Source organism: Protomyctophum parallelum, assembly GCF_964188405.1.
Source record: "Protomyctophum parallelum genome assembly, chromosome: 15".
NCBI classification, from domain to species: Eukaryota; Metazoa; Chordata; class Actinopteri; order Myctophiformes; family Myctophidae; genus Protomyctophum; species Protomyctophum parallelum.
The window spans coordinates 7,345,896-7,364,754 of NC_139710.1; the positions used below are offsets into that span (position 1 = coordinate 7,345,896).

The 18,859-nt window shown below is 41.5% G+C and overlaps 2 protein-coding genes across 12 annotated transcripts in view; both read right to left on the reverse strand.

Moving 5' to 3' along the window:
- pdlim2 (PDZ and LIM domain 2 (mystique)) overlaps positions 1–7,281 on the reverse strand; it is a 53,220-nt gene extending 45,939 nt beyond the window's left edge. Inside the window, exon 1 of the mRNA XM_083783227.1 lies at positions 6,925–7,281. The gene's annotated coding sequence lies outside the window, so the exon portion shown is untranslated. The remainder of the gene's footprint in view (positions 1–6,924) is intronic.
- Positions 7,282–8,480: 1,199 nt separating this feature from the next.
- Positions 8,481–18,859, reverse strand: part of sorbs3 (sorbin and SH3 domain containing 3) — a 36,759-nt gene continuing 26,380 nt past the window's right edge. For 8 of the 11 annotated variants that reach the window (XM_083784272.1, XM_083784275.1, XM_083784277.1 and 5 more), the window contains 9 exons: positions 16,183–16,271; positions 15,227–15,288; positions 15,008–15,054; positions 14,284–14,398; positions 13,484–13,609; positions 12,711–13,262; positions 12,299–12,402; positions 12,038–12,144; positions 8,481–10,237 (listed from right to left, as the gene is read on the reverse strand). In XM_083784272.1, the coding sequence (XP_083640398.1) occupies positions 10,176–10,237; positions 12,038–12,144; positions 12,299–12,402; positions 12,711–13,262; positions 13,484–13,609; positions 14,284–14,398; positions 15,008–15,054; positions 15,227–15,288; positions 16,183–16,271 (1,264 nt within the window). In that variant the 3' untranslated portion in view covers positions 8,481–10,175. The remainder of the gene's footprint in view (positions 10,238–12,037; positions 12,145–12,298; positions 12,403–12,710; positions 13,263–13,483; positions 13,610–14,283; positions 14,399–15,007; positions 15,055–15,226; positions 15,289–16,182; positions 16,272–18,859) is intronic. The other 3 variants (XM_083784273.1, XM_083784270.1, XM_083784278.1) reach the window with 3 other exon arrangements.

Consider the following 18,859-nt stretch of genomic DNA (forward strand, 5'->3'; position numbering starts at 1 on the left):
GCAAATTGGTACACAGTCTCTCTAGAGCCATTCAACGAAACGGGTCTTTCAGACTTCTCAGACTCCATCCTGATTGGTTAAGATTGGCTTCCAAAGTTCACAGGAGTGCTCAGTTTCAAACAAAATGCTGCAAATCATGAACACATTGTGTGATTTCCGTGAAATTGTGCACGCACATTCCCACTAGGCCGAGGAAGAAATGCCACATGAACAATTTCAACTCAGCAAGGTGGCGCTATAACTGGCCAAAAAGTGTTTTACCTCTAACTGCACGGATCTGTGGATAACTTTGTATGCTAACTCCCTAGTTTACTTTTGTTACCCTTTTATCCAACCACCAGATGAAGGCAAGCTGCAATGTCCTACATTCCTATCCTGGTGGAGACCTGTGCCCAGAAGGGCACTTTTTCTATTTATTATTCTGGTTGTGATTCAATTAAGTGTTGCTGTACCATCATGTAAAATTCATACAATTAGCTTCAGGCTGGCACACAGAAACAGCTAAATGATACACACCCAGCATTAATGTTAGTAGCTTAGTTATTAAGCATTTAGTAGAAAATGGGAAATTACATTTTCCACTACATTTACAGATATAAAAGGCTCAGGTAATAAGTCAGTTTATCCGCTAGGAAAGGTGTAAAGCCAAACACACTAGACATGCTAGAAATGTGGCCGATACTGGAAAACCACTGAGCCATGACTATACAGTATGCTGGCATTTCCTTTGTTTTGGCTATAACGAATGAATCAGAATCAGATTACCATTTCATCCAGTTTATGCAAGCATTAGCCTAGGCCTAATACAAGTAAAGTTTATATTTACAACCTAGCCTAGGTAGCCTGCTTGCAATTGTCGTGCACTGATTGGAGTTTGATAGCATGCACACATACTGTATTGTTTCAGCAATTGAACCACTATGCAATATTATTGTAAAAAGATAAAGGCAACAGATAATAGCCTACCATCAATAATGTGGCTAAGAAGGTGCCTGCCTCGGCGACCAATAAAATAGCCTATCAACTTAGTGTTAGTATTGCAACCCCTATTGCTTAACATCAGTTTAGAAACTAAACCATGGTCTTGCATCTAGTTTTGACCATTTGTACTGAAATGTTGCTTTGCTATGGGGACTTGCGATTGCTGCTGCAGTATGCTGGAGTTGATCCACAGGCAAAATAGTGGTTCAGAACGTCAAAGCATCAGGCATGTCATCAAAATTGTAATATTTTGACATCTGGTCATCTTTTGGAATCAAGATTGGATGGATCAAGCTTACTGTGAGAGAACAGAGGAGCTTGTGGTAGGTAGTGGGCCAGATTGTAAGCATTAGTTATCCTTGTAATCACTGGATTACAGTCTCATACTGCAGACATTGATGACTATGCAAAGCTCACTCTCCTACTTAAAGGACCACTTCACCACTTTTCAACCCATCTTCATATAATAGGTCCTCACTAATAATCATTAAAAAAAAGATGGCGCAATTTTTTTCTACTCTGTGTCTCATAGGAGGGCTGTGGGCAGTTCAGAAACCTTCCTCCAGTGACATAATCGATGGGGAATACAAGCCAATAGAAACAACAGGCTTTCGAGTCCTGAAAAGTTGCAATATGAAAATGGAAGCCATCGTTCAACGATAATGAAAATCTAAACATTTTTGTAAAAAGAAAAATCTTTAAAAAAAAAGTCTGCCTAATGATGAGGTCACTGGAGGACAGTTTCTAAACTGCCCACAGCCCTCCTATGAGACACAGACCGAGTAGAAATCATGCCATTTTATCATAATTATTAGTGAGGACCTATTATATGAAGATAGGTTGAAAAGTGGTGAAGTGGTCCTTTAATGGAAGCTTATCTACAGAATTACAAAATAGTTATTAAAAATGCCCTCCGACACAGAAATGGACTGACACAGACATGGCATTTGTGGTCTTCACCGGCCCAAAGACACTCACACTACTATGTCTTTATTACTTGTTCTTTTTGTTTTGGCTCAGCCCTGGCCCCATGACTGCCCAGCCCTTCTGGCATCTGCCAGAATTGCCAGAATGTCCAATCTGGGCCTGCCTCTGTGGCTAGACATTTTAATCATGGTCATGATGAAATATGCAACAAAAGAAACATCCTGAAAAAAAAATGTTGTTGTTGCATTTGAAGTTTTCAGATAGTCAAGTGCCAGACAATATGTGATGGTGTTGAATGTGGGTTGAGAAGGAGATGCTGGGATCACAGACCTGAGCAGAATTCCCTGACAAGTCTCAGGCATCAAAGTGGCAACAAAACACAAAAGTAACATTTTTCAAACACACACAACACTTAAATAAATAAATACGGCTGCAGTAAGGATCTAGGACATTAGTTACCGGTACTACAAACTCCCCTCCCTCCCACTCAACGCCAGCCCATTGGGAGTCATGGTTGTACATTCCACAAGTGTTTGGGACAGGCAGGGGAGAGACCCAGTTAGTCATTAGCAGACTGGGCCAATTAGCAAGGTTACTGGGCTTTCCATCATTAGGGCCTTAGTTAATTGCTGTGGCCTTGAGAAATGAATGCTGTTATTGGATCTGGGATAATGACAGAGTGAACAGACACCCAAAGGTTCCCAAGCCTCAAGGGGAACTCAATTAGTCCAATGTGCCTCTCGTCTCCTTATCCAACCAGGCATCATGGCATGATGCTTTTTACAACTCCACACACTACACATCATAAAGCTGATAGTGGCAGATAGCGTGAATGTACAGGGGTAACAGTGAGGCTTCACATCTAAAGTCCTGAGTGTCAATTTAACTCTGAGAGTGTGTACAGTCTTAAGAGAGTTACATTAACACTTAGGATTTGCAGGATTTGCCACGGAAGGTCTCAGCTTCTGGTATTGCTAAGCTTTCCCGATAACAGCTAAATACCTGTTTATGGGCTTAAAAAAAACACAATAAACTGAACCCTGATGAGAACCTTCTGTTAGAGAAACATACTGAATAAGCGCCAACACACATAAACAATAACCTAAAGGTGCTTTCCATTCCAGTGACATCCCCATGCTTTTGTTGCCATGCCGATTTGGCAGCACAAATTAACACTCCCACACAATAGGGAGGAATTGTAGTCATGAAGTCATTCCTCTGGCTCACATGTCAGCACTCATTCTGTACAGGGGGGGGGGGGGGGGTCATTAAGACCTGGAATCTAGTAGGTCCAGTGAAATACTCTCACTTCTGACTAATTATACCTTGGACTTGTTTCCCACATACTTTGAACACAGTGACAGCATGGCTCCAAAGGGACAATTTTCCATAGTCACTCTACTATTAAAGCATTGAATTAGGTGGCTGACTTTATGACAGTGTCAAAGGTGTATTATGAGTTTGATAAAAGGCAATTAAAATCAATGAGGCAGAGCTGCACTTGGGAAAGACTACATTTCAGTTTCCAAGTAGGACAACATATTACTGTACTGCTCTCCAAGGAAAGAGCATGTCACACTTGCATGGACCACTTCTAAAGGCCCTGAGGCACTTGTCATGAATTTGAGATATGGGCTTGGCATGCCAAAGAGACAGAGGCATGAGAAAGATGAACAGTCGTCTGCAAATACTGACTTCAAGTTTTCACTGCTCCAACATGCAGAGAGCTGGGCTTCGGGGCCTCTAAATCGGATCATAATCAGTTTTTTCGCTTAAACTGTATTAAAAGAAAAAGGGAGGGGTGGAAAATCTGGTGAAACTGTAACTGGAATAATTTGTGGTAGACAGACAAACTTTATTATGAAACATTCCATGTATCTGATCAAGTATAAACAAACTGAATGAGCCTGAAAGAGTAATTACCTAATCTATGTTTACCATGACTTGAAGAAGACGTAATTTTGGATGAGTGAGTGAAACTTGCCAAAACAAGTCTGTGAAATTGTGTGCAATTTAGAAGAGGTAAGTATGGCAAAATGACTCACACGCCCATGGTGAGGTTTTAGGTTCATTACCACATCAAAATCAGTGAACCTTATGAATGCAACGTTCGTTATAGAATTACTAAATTATTATCAAGGTTGTTATCAACAACAATGTTTGTGTGTTTGGTCTACAAACTAACTGTAAACCCATAGTGTTCATTACCTGGCAGTGCAGGTGACCCATAAAGGATTTTGCTGTGTACAAAATACAAAAACAATAAGAATCCCTTGCCTACAAAACAAGATGTCAGGTGACTCAGGCCAGAAAGAACAACAGAAACATAGGACGGTTGAGACTTAGAAATGTTATAACAAGCACTAGATATGAACATTGACTTGGTTGGGACTGCAATCTGGATCCAACTGCTCAACCTTCACTTGATTATACAGAGAACCATGCTTTATGCAGGCTGCTCTTCTTATCCTGTAGCTCAGAGAGGAAAGTCCACTGGATCAAAACGTAAAACAAATGACTCCCAGTGTGCTAGTACAGAGAGTGGCTTGATTAACAAAGCAGATGCAATTCATCCTAGTGAAAGCTCTGGCTGAACTTTGATGTGAAGGAACACTCCAGATTCACCACTATGGCTACAGGGGAATGTTCTTTGAATGAATCACACTTTGCAAATCCCTTGTTCGCGGCCATTTGGCAGTGTGACAGTTCTGCCTGCCTGTGTGAGTGATATTGTTCCGCTGGCGGCTCTGACCTGCACGTTTGGGAAGGGCTCTACCTACCTGAGGGCTGCTTCCAAGGGATGGGTACCTGCTGGACACACGCCCGCCCTCTGAATAGAAAGACAGGAATGCAATGACGAACCTCTCCCAATATGATGAATGGAGTGGATTAGCATTCTCTGCATTTTCCAATCACACCCATGTGGTCAAATAATAGTTTCCATCACAAAGACAATGAGAATAAAGGGTGTTGGTTGACATCACATCACATTGACAAATAATTATATAGTCTTTGTGGTTGCTAATAAAACTATATCATTGTGGGATTATTATTACTGGTACAGTTATTTACTGGAATATATATTATATATTTCTTTCAATTTGTATACTTTTGTATTGCCCTTTGGGGCTACTGCAGACAGAGGCAGGTTTCTCCCTGCTACAGCAGAATGTATTGTATTGTGTCCTTTGTGAAGTGTGCAGTCAGTGTGGAACAGGACAAGGACGGCACTAGAGCACTGGATCCACTTATCGCTCTGGGCATCATCATCATCATTATCATTTGGAGATCATGTTACATCTGTTCACACTAAACACACTCCATTCTCGGCCGCTCAGTCAGCAATCAGGCCAAATCACCACCTCCTCTGCAGCACATGCACCATTAGGGCTCAGCTCAACAAAAGGCAGGCACAGTGAAGTTCAGCCTCCCACTACTCAGTTCAAGTTCATCACACGTGTGCTCTACGAGTCTACGTATCCTGTTGCAACTATGCATCTCTCAGCACGATTAAAATCTTCTTTGATGCTTGGTTAGAAGTGACTGTGGCGAGGATGGAGAAGGATCTGTTTTTTGCCCGCTCGTCTCAGTCATTTTCTGAAGAAGTTTATGTGAAAAAATAACAACCCAACAGTCAACACCATACTGCCTCACATAAGTTGGAAAACCACAGAGCTCTAAATGACAAGTGCGAGCAACGGAAATACTTTCATCTTTCAGACTGCGAAAAAGAAATCTCACACACCATGATACAAACACAAGTTCCTATTTCCAGTGAGAGAAAAACGATCTGTCATATGACCTCAATAGTATTTAGTGAAAGCTTAACAACTTGCTGGGGTAAAAACAAACCAAGAACCCCAGAAACTGTAGAATAGGGGTGGCGCAATGCTGTCGATTCGATCCAAACTTCAACAAATGGAAAACCTCAGTCTTCACTGAGTCAAAACCTTAATGAGTTGGCATCTTATACTTGCTAATGGAAAAAGGCAACATACTGCCTTAATCTTTACAAAACAAGTCAGTCCCTGCATGGTTACAGTTCTGAGTTGGAACAGTACAGTGCATTCAAAAAGGCAAAGCCATCAGGAAACAGGCACAATTGGAACTGAGCAGACAGCAGAGGGGAGTTTAGAGAGCAGTGCACATGAAAGGCAGTGGGACAAGCACAATGGAGGAAAGACCCATACACAAACAGCAGTCAGGGGGGCTAGTGGGAACACATGAACCCTGAGAGACATCTTAAGTACTTTCCCACCTGCCAAACACAGTACCACCCAGGTATGTTTATTTCTAAACACTTGAAGTGACCTGCCTGGAGACTTGAACAATGGAAAACACACATTCCAAATGAGCTGGCTTGAACTTGAACCATAATTTACTGACTAAAACATTTATTCAAAAGGATAAATGGGACGATAACAGCATACAAAGTTAAGATCATTTGACATGAATACCATCTTGTTCCCTGTAGAATCCACCTGGCCCATGAGCCCATTCATAAATCATAATGATGATTTAATATGGGCACAAGATGCATGGCCATCTGCCTTGGATTTTAAGATTTGACAAACAGTGAAGCATTTTGTGAAGTAGGAAGTTACAAAGCATTTCTGTGGTGTGTGATGAAAGGTTGCTGTATGGTTTACGTGTAACCGACTGTTTTTGGATGAATTGCATAAAAATGCCTTATTTTCCCCCTTCTTCTGCATCACAATGCAGACACCTCCTGTGGGGGCTACTATAATACACTATTAGCTGTATGTAGCCTAATAATCTCAGCATCCATCATAATCAAGCATGCATCGTTGCTCCTGCATTTCCCCAGATTAAAGAGTTTAGGTGTTATAGAGGCATATGAAAATGACATCAACATTATTGTTAAACTCTGCTCAATTTATTGCTGCATTCAGTCAGTGTGATGTCAAATCACATATTAATATTACTTAAGTTAAAAAACTTGTAATCAGTATGATGAGATGTAATTCACCGTTAATACATTTATAGCCTACTTACCAAAGTTAGTGTTGATTACTGGGGTGAACAGAACCGTGCCTTTACACCTGCGGGTCCTTAACCGCTCTGAGCGCTCCAAAGTAAAGCGCACAGCAGGAGAATGCAAATCCAGTTGCCTCCAAATGTAAATATAACGGGAGGTGATGCGGCTCTGTAAATTCCCCCAGCTTTAATGTCTCCACCACCACGGTCCACGGGTCTGTCTGACAACTAAGGACCAAACGCAGAGCAACCTGGACTTCTTCTTGGATGTTTGTAGCTTCCGAAGTTCCGACAGAGGGTGAGTGAGTGACACGCACAAAGCCACCTGTGGAGACCCGCACACACAGGGGGATGAGCTCACCGTGCCACGTGCTGTTATCAAAATAAACGGATTGACAGAGACACTAACGCGGGGCGTGTCACATAAAGAGAAGGTGGTACCAGGCTGATAATTGAGCCATCTATTCAAACGCCTTCCTTAGTTTTGCCTCAGTGCGCCACCTACAGACGTATTGTAATAGTTCAATAGTGCTCAAACAAGATAAGCCTTCAGTAGCCTAGTACAAAAATACAAATTGAGTTGACGTTGACTGACTTGCATAGTTGCATCCGTTATTTGAATACTTTATTAACAGTTTGCAATTTGTACAGAGGTACGATTTACAATGATTGTTAAAACTAAAGGTTTAACACAAAAAGCTTGTTTAAAACCATAGGCTACAGCAGCAGTTAACCCTCATTCTAAACATCTCCACCCCTATCTTGCCTATAAATGGGGAGGGGGGTTGAATCATTTTCTATTTGCTACATTAAAGCCTAATATTTCTATGCTTCAAACATAGTAAACCAGTGCATAGCCAGCCTGGCATTCAGCTTGGACGAAGTAGAAGATACATTTAGGTCTCATATTATGTAGGGGGTCTACTGTGCAATCAAAGGCCAACTTTAGCATTATTTCGGACAATTTTCTAAAGCATATTGATTTTATTTTTGAGGGGCGCTTGGCCCTCCTATGCCTAGCTTTGTGTGTTTGTGTGTACAGTACACCATAGAGGAGATACTGGCAGACTGTCTGAGGGCTTAAAAAGTGAGGATAAAGTGAGGATAGAATGGTGAGGAAGCCAAAAGTCATTGGCTGGAATGTGATGATGATAAGAGCGACCCTCACTTCACACGAGTACGTGTGATTTGTTTGTTTATTTTTACATTTAGTAAGAAAATGCCAATTTATCATTGAGGTGCCCACAATGTTTAGGTTCCCAGTCGACCTGTGTGATGTGTCCTTCAATATTACGTGATTAAACCGTAATAAATTATGTCAGTCCAAAGGAATTTACAGTATACGTTCTCATCATTAAAGTTGATGCAGTACGTTTGTATGACTACTGGCCACTAGATGGCGCACTTTAGCATAATCGTATTGTGTTGATTAAATTCAATGTTGATAACATAACATTGTAGCTTGTAATAACATTGATGGAGATTCTATGCTGTATAGTAGGTTAAATACTCTTCTAATACGTCTGCCAACTGTAGCCTAATTCTAACAAAAATAATCAAATAAAACTTCATCATTTTGATATCACTCTGTAATTTTTATTCAAATTATTACAAAAAAGTATACGTACCATATATTGAAATACATTGTTTTATGAGGAAAATATATTATACTTTTAATTTAAAAGAAAACAAAGGCTTAAAGACTGTACAATCATCTTTTGTGTCTACTAGGCCTACACGGAGAATCATTAACAGTGAAGTTGACATTGCAAATGACTTCATTATAGGATTTCTTAGTCAGTCTAGCCATCAAAATGGCCAATTTATTTTGGCCAAGTGAGAGTGTTAAATTGATAAGCAAAGAAAGTGCTGTGAAAAATAGCTATAGCAAACACAGTTTGCAGTAGAAACATCCAGTAGCATGTTGGGGTGTGTTTCTAAAAGTAATCTAGGGAAATGTTACAATTAATACAAACATTCTAAAAAAAATACAATACATTTAGGACACCATTCATTTGCTGTGGACGGTTTATCTAGATTGTAGTAAAATGGATGGACAGTTGTTAATGTGATCTGACAGATGTTTTGGCTTTGAATCAGCATATCATAAATCTTAAATGTTCATACAACCTAGTCATTTTCCTTCTGATTGGCATTTCCCCTCTACATTAAAATTTGACATTCCTCTGCTCGTGGAGGGCATTCCGTTACAGAATTGATAAAGACGAAATGCCAGAATAAATAACTTTAAGACTGATTTCGGCATGAATTTAATTTGCTCAAACATATTTTTATGGAAGGCTGGAAGCTTAACAAACATCACTGAAGCCATCTGTTCTTACTAAGTTACTATTTAAAGCACAAAGTTGTCTACCGATGGTCACATTGTTGTACGTAGCCTCGAATTCACACAGGATACTTTCAAAGATCTGAAATAAAATTTGGGGAAAACATTTTAAAGCAGAATTCATCACATCATCACGTGACATCAAAATGTGGTTCCTTTTCTCAGGCATTTTGTGATTTTCCATGGCACAGTTGGTGACAATAAAGCAGTCTGTAGCATCATACTGTGAGCACACACGCACACAGTGTGAGGGAATATGATATGACCACATGAGGAGTGTTGTTGTCCTTTGAGGCAGAATGTCAAATTTCCTCCAGCTGCAAATAGTTGAGGGACCCCCAAAAAATCCAGTCTTTGTTTCTTAAAACAGTCTCATCGGTATTCGCTCTCTCCTCTCAAGTGGTGTACACTGTGTGTGGTGTACACTGTGTGTGTGCTCCACATGCCAAGGCTCTGTGGAACACGCACGCACGCTCACGCATGCACACACTGGGTAAGCACGCACGCACGCAGGCACCCATGCACACACACACACACACACACACACACACACACACACACACACACACACACACACACACACGCACGCACACGCACACACACACACACACACACACACACACACACACACACACACACACACACACACACACACACACACACACACACACACACACACACACACACACACCTCTGCTTCTGGGAAACAGAGCAGAGCAGCTGTGCTGGTCTCAGGTCAGAGTGAACATGCAGGCCTGCAGACAAAAGCAGGTTTGGGAGTGCTGGGTGCTACAGGAAGTGTCGAAGTGCAGAGCAAGGCTTGGTCATGAAGGCTGGAGTGATTAGCTTGCTGTTTAAAGCACACTGGACTAAATCTTATCAGTCCAGGTGGCTGGCTGTGGGCAGGCAGGAAGCGAGGGACTTAAACAGGTGATACATAGTTCCCTGGGAAAGTCCCAAAGGCACGAGTCCGTTCTGACGTACCTGTGGAGAAACGCAATACGGAAAAAGTGAAAATAATTAATGCAATACAAAGGAGAAAAAAAAGAGGATACATATAAATGCCAAAACATATTGTCACTGTGTCTTGTACGTAGATAGTATAATACAGACGATTGAAAACGTAAAAAAGAACTGATAGACTATAGAGATACAAGCCTTACAGCGATGAAACAATGGATCACTCACAAGTACATTATTTCAAAAGATTTCCATAAATCTTCCCCCAGAAATGTAACAAAATCAGACCTGTCTTAACTGAGCAGTGCAACTACACTTTCATTGTTATAGTTAATGTGCGTGAGTCCCAATCAGGACTGGAGGTTCACACGGCCACACCGTCCAACAGTGCCACCCCAGGTCACCCAGCGCTACTGTCTGTACTTAAACGGACATACAGGTATATACATAGGGACGGATGGACTGTTCATTGGAGCGGTTAGGCACCGCTCAAAAATAATAATTCCATGAATTGATTTTATTCTTCTAGAAATAGTGAAGCTAGCAGATCTACAAGCTCACAGGAAGCATGTTGTGAGCATGTACATCTGCTATTTATTCAATAGGGCTTTGGTACAAATTTCTCTTTTGGGTCTCGAGCTGAAAGGGTTTGGGAACCCCTGTTCTACAGACTGAGGCCCTCATTTATCAAGTGAGTGTAAAATCTGCCACAGATTCGAGTGTAGGTTTCGTAGTACACCCACGTCGCCACGGCATTTATAAAGTGATCGCAAACAGCTGATCCTTCCTTAATTTCGTTCCGACGTTAATAAATGTGACGGCTGAAATCTATCTGGCACTCGCTCGTTTTTGCGACATGAACGACCTGGAATACGACCTGTAACCATGGTTACAGGAGAAAAAAAGTTTCCCTGGCTGGACTTGCTGCCCCAGCTCTCTCATACACACACAGATGCACCACGCAACTTGCAACTTGTTGTATCTTAAATAAATAAACTGAATAAAAAAAAATAATAATAAAAAAAAAGCTGTAGGCCTACCCTGTCTGTTTCTGGCTGGGTAGCCTATACCTATCTCCGATGCGGTTCCCACTTGCGCTGGCATTCGAGCGACGCGTCAGGTTTATTAAACGAGGAGATTTTGCACATACCGTAACTCCAGAAAGACATTGGCCTGCTGTAGATTAGGCTACAGTATAGGCTACCCATGCATGTTGGGACTCTCCGCAGCACTATAGGCTACTTTCCAACGTCCCGTCATGGAAATATTCCAGCACAGACAGCCCACATGCTCGCATGTACGCGCTCATGCAAAACACTGTTTAAATGGCTTAAATCAAGCGCGATTTTAATTGTAAAGTTGGAAATCTCCTACAAATCTATTCCTTTTTTTCCTTTCTATTTTTTTTTTTTTTACATGTAGCCCATATACATACAGTTTTATATTAACATTTTAGGAGTGAATACATATGTTTCGATGCCTTTGGCAGCCTCTCAGCTGGTCAAACAATGCTGCTCCGCCGTTCTACGACAGAAAAACAGGTGAGGACAAAGCGTACGACAGCTCCCGACCAGACGTGACTTTTTGTCCTACTCAAGTTCAATTTCAAGCTTTGGCGGAAATGGTAAATGCCGAAAATGACGGTAATTTCGGCGTGCACCCATATTTTGGCATACGCACGGTTGATAAATGAGGGCCAGTGTCTGCACATTCAAAGTCCATTGTCAGAATTGGAAGTAAGTCCTGTAATATTCCATTGAGTCCACTAGAGGGAAGACTCGTACACATTTTGGTATTAAAATGTCACCAACATAAGCTCCTTACCTACAAACCAGCCATCATCACATTTCTCCATTACTTGTACAATGTCACCTTCTCTCAACTCCAACTCATCAGCATTCTGTGGTTTATAGTTGTAAACAGCTTTGTATCTGAATTGGATAACACGGAACCAATCAAATGGCCTGAATTACTGATCCATTGAGTCTGCAATGATTGATTGAAACTATACAGGAAAACATGTGATTTTGGTTTAAACATAAATAAATACATAAATTATGAAATAAATGAATATCATACACTTACGGTTGGTTTGGAACCACGGCCGACCCAGTGTTATTGGACACTTGTATTTGGGGCAATGAGTTTACACGTGGATTAGACTGAGCATCTTGTTTTGCTATTCCACCCTAGAAGAAATGGAAACTTTATTTGATGTATACATTATGAAATATGATATTAGGAACCGGCAAGTAATTCACTACTAAATTATCCTAATCCTAATAATCCTAAAAGTTATACACTATTTGAAAAAAACATAAAATATAAAAAAAGGTTATGGGTGATATTTAAAGTTATGAGCAATCTACATCATTGCTTTTCAAACTAGTTTGGATTTTGAGAATATAATCATTGTTTGGAACGAAAGTCGTCAATTATACCAGTTTAAGTGTGTGATCATGCAGTGCCTTTCTACCGTAAAGCAGGGAGTGCAGACCTGTGTGATATCAGTGTATCTGGAGGTGGTGGTTGTGTCTGCTCCTACTCTGTGCAGAGATGCTGATGACAGAGCAGAAGGTGAGACAGCTCTGGCCACGGAGTTCTGGTTAGCTGAATACGATCCGCCCCAGTGGCTGTTCTGGCTGATGGGTGAAGTGGGGTTGGGGGTGCCGTGAAGCCTGATATTGGCTGCTTCCCTGTATGGGGATGCCTGGGTGGGTGAGCGTGACTGTGAACCTGTGCAGCTGTTTGGGACGGGTGAGGACGGCTTCAGGGGGGAGTGACTAGGTTCGGGGCTGAGGGAGGTGGGGGTGAGAGGGGAGAGCGGTGATCGGGGGCAGGGTGAGTGGAGCGGGCGTCCTGGACTTTGGGGCCCAGGAGAGCCAGGAGACATGGGACCTGATGAGTATTCATCAGTAGAGTATTTGGTGCGGGGCATCTTGTTGACCTGGACATAGTTGGCGGGGAAGATGCCATTCCGGCTGGTGCCTGGGATCCTTCCCTCTAGCCACTGGTCGTCAACACGCCTGGTCACACTGATCATCTCTCCCTAGAGGACAACAGCATAAGTCGCAAGAGAATCACATAGGATAATTTCAACCCCCTGAAGCATAATCTCAAGTTCAGAAGGCTATTTGCAAATGTATCTAAAAAAGTAAGTTATATCAATGAGTGAATCAATATAACTTCCTGATCCAGTTGAGCCCCATGACAGATTATGTAATTAATATGATAGCTGAATAAGCTGATATGAACAAAGTCAATGCTCACCTTGCGAAAAGACAGCTCCACAGGTAGGTCAGCATTGAAGTTGTACAGAGCCACAGCCTCCCCATAGTCTAATACCTGGATGGTCGGTGACTTGATGGGAGTAGGTTTCTCTGTAGGGGACAGAATCTGAGCAAGGACGACATACCGTAGTCTATTTAGAATAGATAATAAATATTATGGTACTCAGACAAAGTGGTTAAAGTCCCTATATCTCATTAAAATTGTACAATTTAATAATGCAATTACTTTTATCCATCCATTAATCTTTTATCATAATTATGTATTGTCCTGTATGTACTGCCCTGAACATTATGAAACGGGTCGGTCAAATCACACAATCTGATCGGTATGGTATAATGACCATATACCATGGTTATGAAGTCTGCCTTATTTGTACAGTTCTGTAACACTCCGTGGTCAAGACAAAAAAACCTGTTACCCTGGGCAGTAGTAGGCACACACCGGAAGCGAATTTGTTGCTATGTGTCGCCAAGTCAATTACTGTGTCACTCTGATGAAGGCTGTGTGCCTTCGCATAGGTAGGCCTACACTATGTATTCTTTCCTTTGCAACCAATTAAAGCTTTTTAATTTGAGTGCCTTTAACCATGATCTGTTAAATTATGATTTTCATGTTGCTGGTTCATGTTGGGACTAAGGTGTGATGATATAATATAACATCGCCTGTTGTGAGTTATTGCTTAATTGTATCTGTCACTGCTGTGGAACAAATGTATGCAGTCCGTCCTTACTCCTTACTCAAAATAAATAAATACAATTAATTGACATAAACATACATACCTCCACGTAAGTTGTGGGGAAAATGCCAGCTCTCCCATGATGCTCCCCTTCAAACCAGTTAGCATCCACCTGTCTGTGAATGTAAACAATGTCCCCTTTCTGCAGAGTCAGTTCTCTGGAAAGAGAAAGGGGGGTGCAATTTTAAATAAATACATTGCATGAGGGGTGTACTGTTTTGATTACGAGAAAAGCTTTCCCAATAGTTTCAAAAGTGAACCTCGCATGTAGGAAGATAATTGCACAACATACTGTACTGTGTAAATGCATAGTACAGTATGCCTTTTTTTAGCAGCTATACAGTATGCTACATACTTTAGCATGTGTATTTTAATACATCGAAAAGGAAAGACAGGTGGGGAAGGTTCATCATTTGAAATGTCAGAACAGGACAGCTCCATATATGGATAAGGGTTTGAGGTCAGATGTAGAGTTTCTAGGCTGGCTCCATATATGCAGATCTAGGTGATGATCCAGTCTTCTCTATGTATGGCTATTCAGGGTTTGATGAGGTCAGTGTCGTGATCTTCATACATGGAGACGGCCATATATGGAGTGTGTCACGAGGTGTGATGGACTGACGACCATATATGGTGGCGTGACATGTCACGAGGCGTGACGACTGACGGCCATATATGGTGGTGTGACGGAGTCACTCAAGGAGTTATTTTTTCGCAATTATTATTTTAATAAATGTAAAACACCATAATTACATTTTTTCACTCACTTTGGAGACTGGGCCTGGAAATTGAACTTGGCTCTTGCTGCTTTCATCTGTACAAAGAAACACAAAAAATGTTCCATCATACAACTGGAGCTCATATAACTTTTTATCAATAGGACTTTTGCACAATACAAATAATTCATTCAGACCACAAAGTGTGAAATACCAAAGCTTAAAACACAGTTCACCAGACCTTCAGTTACAATGGTCTCATGAACATACCTTCTTCTCCTCTCTCTTGGCTGGGAGCTCCATTGTGTCATGTGCTGGGGAGAGGTGTTCTACTGTCGAGCAAAATGAAGGAGGCAAAACACAGCAGATATAAAAGCATTCAAGTATATCAAGTACATGAATGGTCAGGTTTCTTATTAAATACATTTTTTTTCCCCAACTTTATTTTGGAACCCATTGTTGTACTGGAAAAGTGATCAAAGCTTTACCAAGTGCATTTGGTGGAAGGAACTTGAAGCTGGAAACAGTTCCCTGCATGCTATGTTAAGTAGACAAATGTTTGCAGCTGGCTCTCTCTGGACTAATTTCCAAGAAAAACAATTGGATAAAGCTAATCTTTAATCAGGTCTTCCGGGGACAAATTCCACTTTCCTCTGTTTCGGTGCTTCCTCCCCGCCCATGCAACCTCTGTTCCTATACTAATGCCAGGGGACCTCTTCGTGCCTGCATCAACCTCATACAATCTGTCATACCAGTCAAGCAGACAACAGAGGCAGTGAAAAGGAATCATGAGTCCATGAGCGCTCTATTGAATTACTGGACACTTTCATCAAAACATATTAGATTAGAGACTTGATTACTGTACTGTACAGTAAATGTCTTGTAGAGGATATCAATGAACCCGACTGGAACAAGCACATCATTCAAGAACTGGATCATTTAATGATGCAACTGTACATAAAGGATAATTGTAATGGATTGTACTTGGCCAGCTGGCCGGCCAGCCAGCAAGCCAGCCAGCCAGCCAGTCAGTCAGTCAGTCATCCCAACTATTACTCTAAATAATACCACTTATGCCCAGCCATGGCAGAGATTCAGCTAAAATACAGACTGCATGTCTGTTACAGGGAATAGGGAAGAGTGCACAATTATATGTAGACCTCACATACTGGGATATACTGTCGATGGTCACATTGTTCATTCTCTGCTAAAGAACACATCTTTACCATGTGTGGGAGCTGTGGCTGTCCTCTGAGCAGGAGAGGATGACGGAGAAATAGAACGCTGGAGGGGCTGCTTTGGTACTGTCAAAAAGCTGAGAAAGAGAACAGGAGGAAAGAATTAATATAACAATGATGCTGTCTGGTCTCTTCAAAGATGATCCCACTCAGTGCTCAATGAGAGGGTCCCTGATAAGAGAGTGTGAGAGAACGAGTGTGTGTGTGAGTGTGTGCGTGTGCGTGTGCGTGTGTGTGCGTGTGTGTGTGTGTGTGTCTCACTTGCTCGTGCACGCACGGACACACTGCATCTAGTTAGAGTAACTGATCAGATGGAGAAGAGATGGATGTTGGTGAATAGCCAGTACATCATGCAGATGATAGTACAGTAGGTGTCTCCTGCAATCAGTCTTTTTGACTGACTTTGATCCTCGTGAAAATAATTTGCCATGCTTCAATAAGCAAATATGTTCATGTTCATGGGTAGACTATAGGAGGTACATAACCTCCCACAGTGATGATGTGATGAACCGAGACATTCATTAAACCCGAGTTTACTCTACCCACAACAGCCAGTGATATGCACTCGTTATTTTTTAAAGTAAAAGTATCAATACCACAATGTTACAAGTAAAAGTCCTGTATTCAAAATATATTTAAAGTCCCATAGTACTCAAATAATTCAAGAATGTGTCTACGGTTATTTTCGAACAGCTGCAGTAAAAAAACAGGGCTTAATTGGTTAATGCATGTTTTCTAATCTAAATTGAAAGTAACTTGTAACAAAGATTTTCCACTACTTGTAGTGGAGTAAAAAGTACAATATTTACCTCTGAGATGTAGTGGTGTAGAAGTATAAAGTATTGAAATATGTACATACTCAAGTAAAGTAAAAGTATAGTATTTGAATAAAATGTACTTAGTTACTTTCCTCCACTGGTTGTGTTGCACTACAGCTGGATACAGCTGCCTGAAGCCAAGTAACTTGTCTGAATGACAGGAAGCAGTAAAAAGCTACGATTTTTTCCCATTTCACATCTCCTTAGCAACAGGCACATTCAGACCCCCGGCCTTCAGCCACCTGGTAGACAAGTGGTCACTTGGCAAAAACACATGATCTCAACCTAGCAAACAACTAAGTTTGAACCATCCCGGAATGCAGTACACACTGGGTAAACAACAAAAAAGTTGAATGCTGCCCGTGTCAAACAACAAATATTACACGTGAACCCTACACTATTCTGGGCATGTCATAATAGGCAAACATTTGGTGAAAAATCTGAAAATAGGCAAACATTTGGGAAAAAATATCGGATCTATCTCAACACTCATAACGCATCATAAGGTTGTAGATCAGCTATTTTTGGTGAATACATGAACCCAACTAGAAAAAGTGCCCTTCTGGTCTCCAGGTCTCCACCAGGAGGATAGGAGTGTGTGTGTGATGTTTGGCAAAATGTTAGGAGCAATATAAACGTGTGTGTGTGTGTGTGTGTGTGTGTGTGTGTGTGTGTGTGACACGGCTTGGCCTGTTGTAGCGCCACCATGAGGCTGATTTGAAAACTGTCAAGTGGCATTTCTTCCAAACGCCTAGTGGGAATATGCATGCACAGTTTCACCACAATCGGACACTACGAGGAGTAGTTGTGGCGATTTGTACAAAATGGGTACAAAGCGGGCTACTCCTGAAAAGTTTAGAAGCCAATTGTAGCCAATGAGAAATCAAACAAACCCGTCTTGATCACATGACTATGGAGAGCATGTGTACCGATTTGCGTGAAATTTGGATAAAATCTGAAGGAGTAATATTAGAAAATGTGTTTTACATATGTCGGCCATATTTCTTCCTCGGCCTAGTGGGAATGTGCGTGCACAATTTCACGGAAATCACACGATGTGTTCATGATTTGCAGCAATTTGTTTGAAACTGAGCACTCCTGCAAACTTTGGAAGCCAATCTTAGCCTATCAGGATGGAGTCTGAGAAATCTGAAAGACCCGTTTCATTGAATGGCTCTAGAGAGACTGTGTACCAATTTACGTGATGTTTGGACAAAATCTGTAGGTGTACTGTCCAAAAACTTGTTTTGCACAAAGCGGCCTCCTGGTGGCGCTATAACAGGCCGTTCTAGAAATGTTGGGGCAGTGGTTCATCGTTGGCATCCAGGGAGTGTGTGTGCAAAATTTGGCATCGACCGGGTTAACGGTGCCGGAGATTAGCTGTTCACAGACGGATGGACGGACGGACAGACACACACACACACACACACACACACACACACACACACACACACACACACAGTCACACACACACACACACACACACACACAAGGACACACGGACGGACGGACGGAGTGCAAAACATACTCTCTCCCCATGCCTTCGGCCTGGTGGAGACAATAAGACCTGAGGCAGATTCTACAAATCAGTAGTTTTCACACTTTCAAGATGTTTCAGACATTTAAAAAAATTAACAGATGTACAAGGGCAAGCTTGTATGTCTGCTATTTTTGAAGAGCCAAAGCTAAAATAAAAAATGCTTTGCGGTTTTAATGGGTTATGATAGAGGGGGGAAAGTACGGATCCCTGGGGAACCATGGTACATTACATGCATAAGGTTTAAGTGGTTAAAGTTCAACCACATTTAGGGCAGAATGTCCAACGAGCCACATGCGTACAAATCACC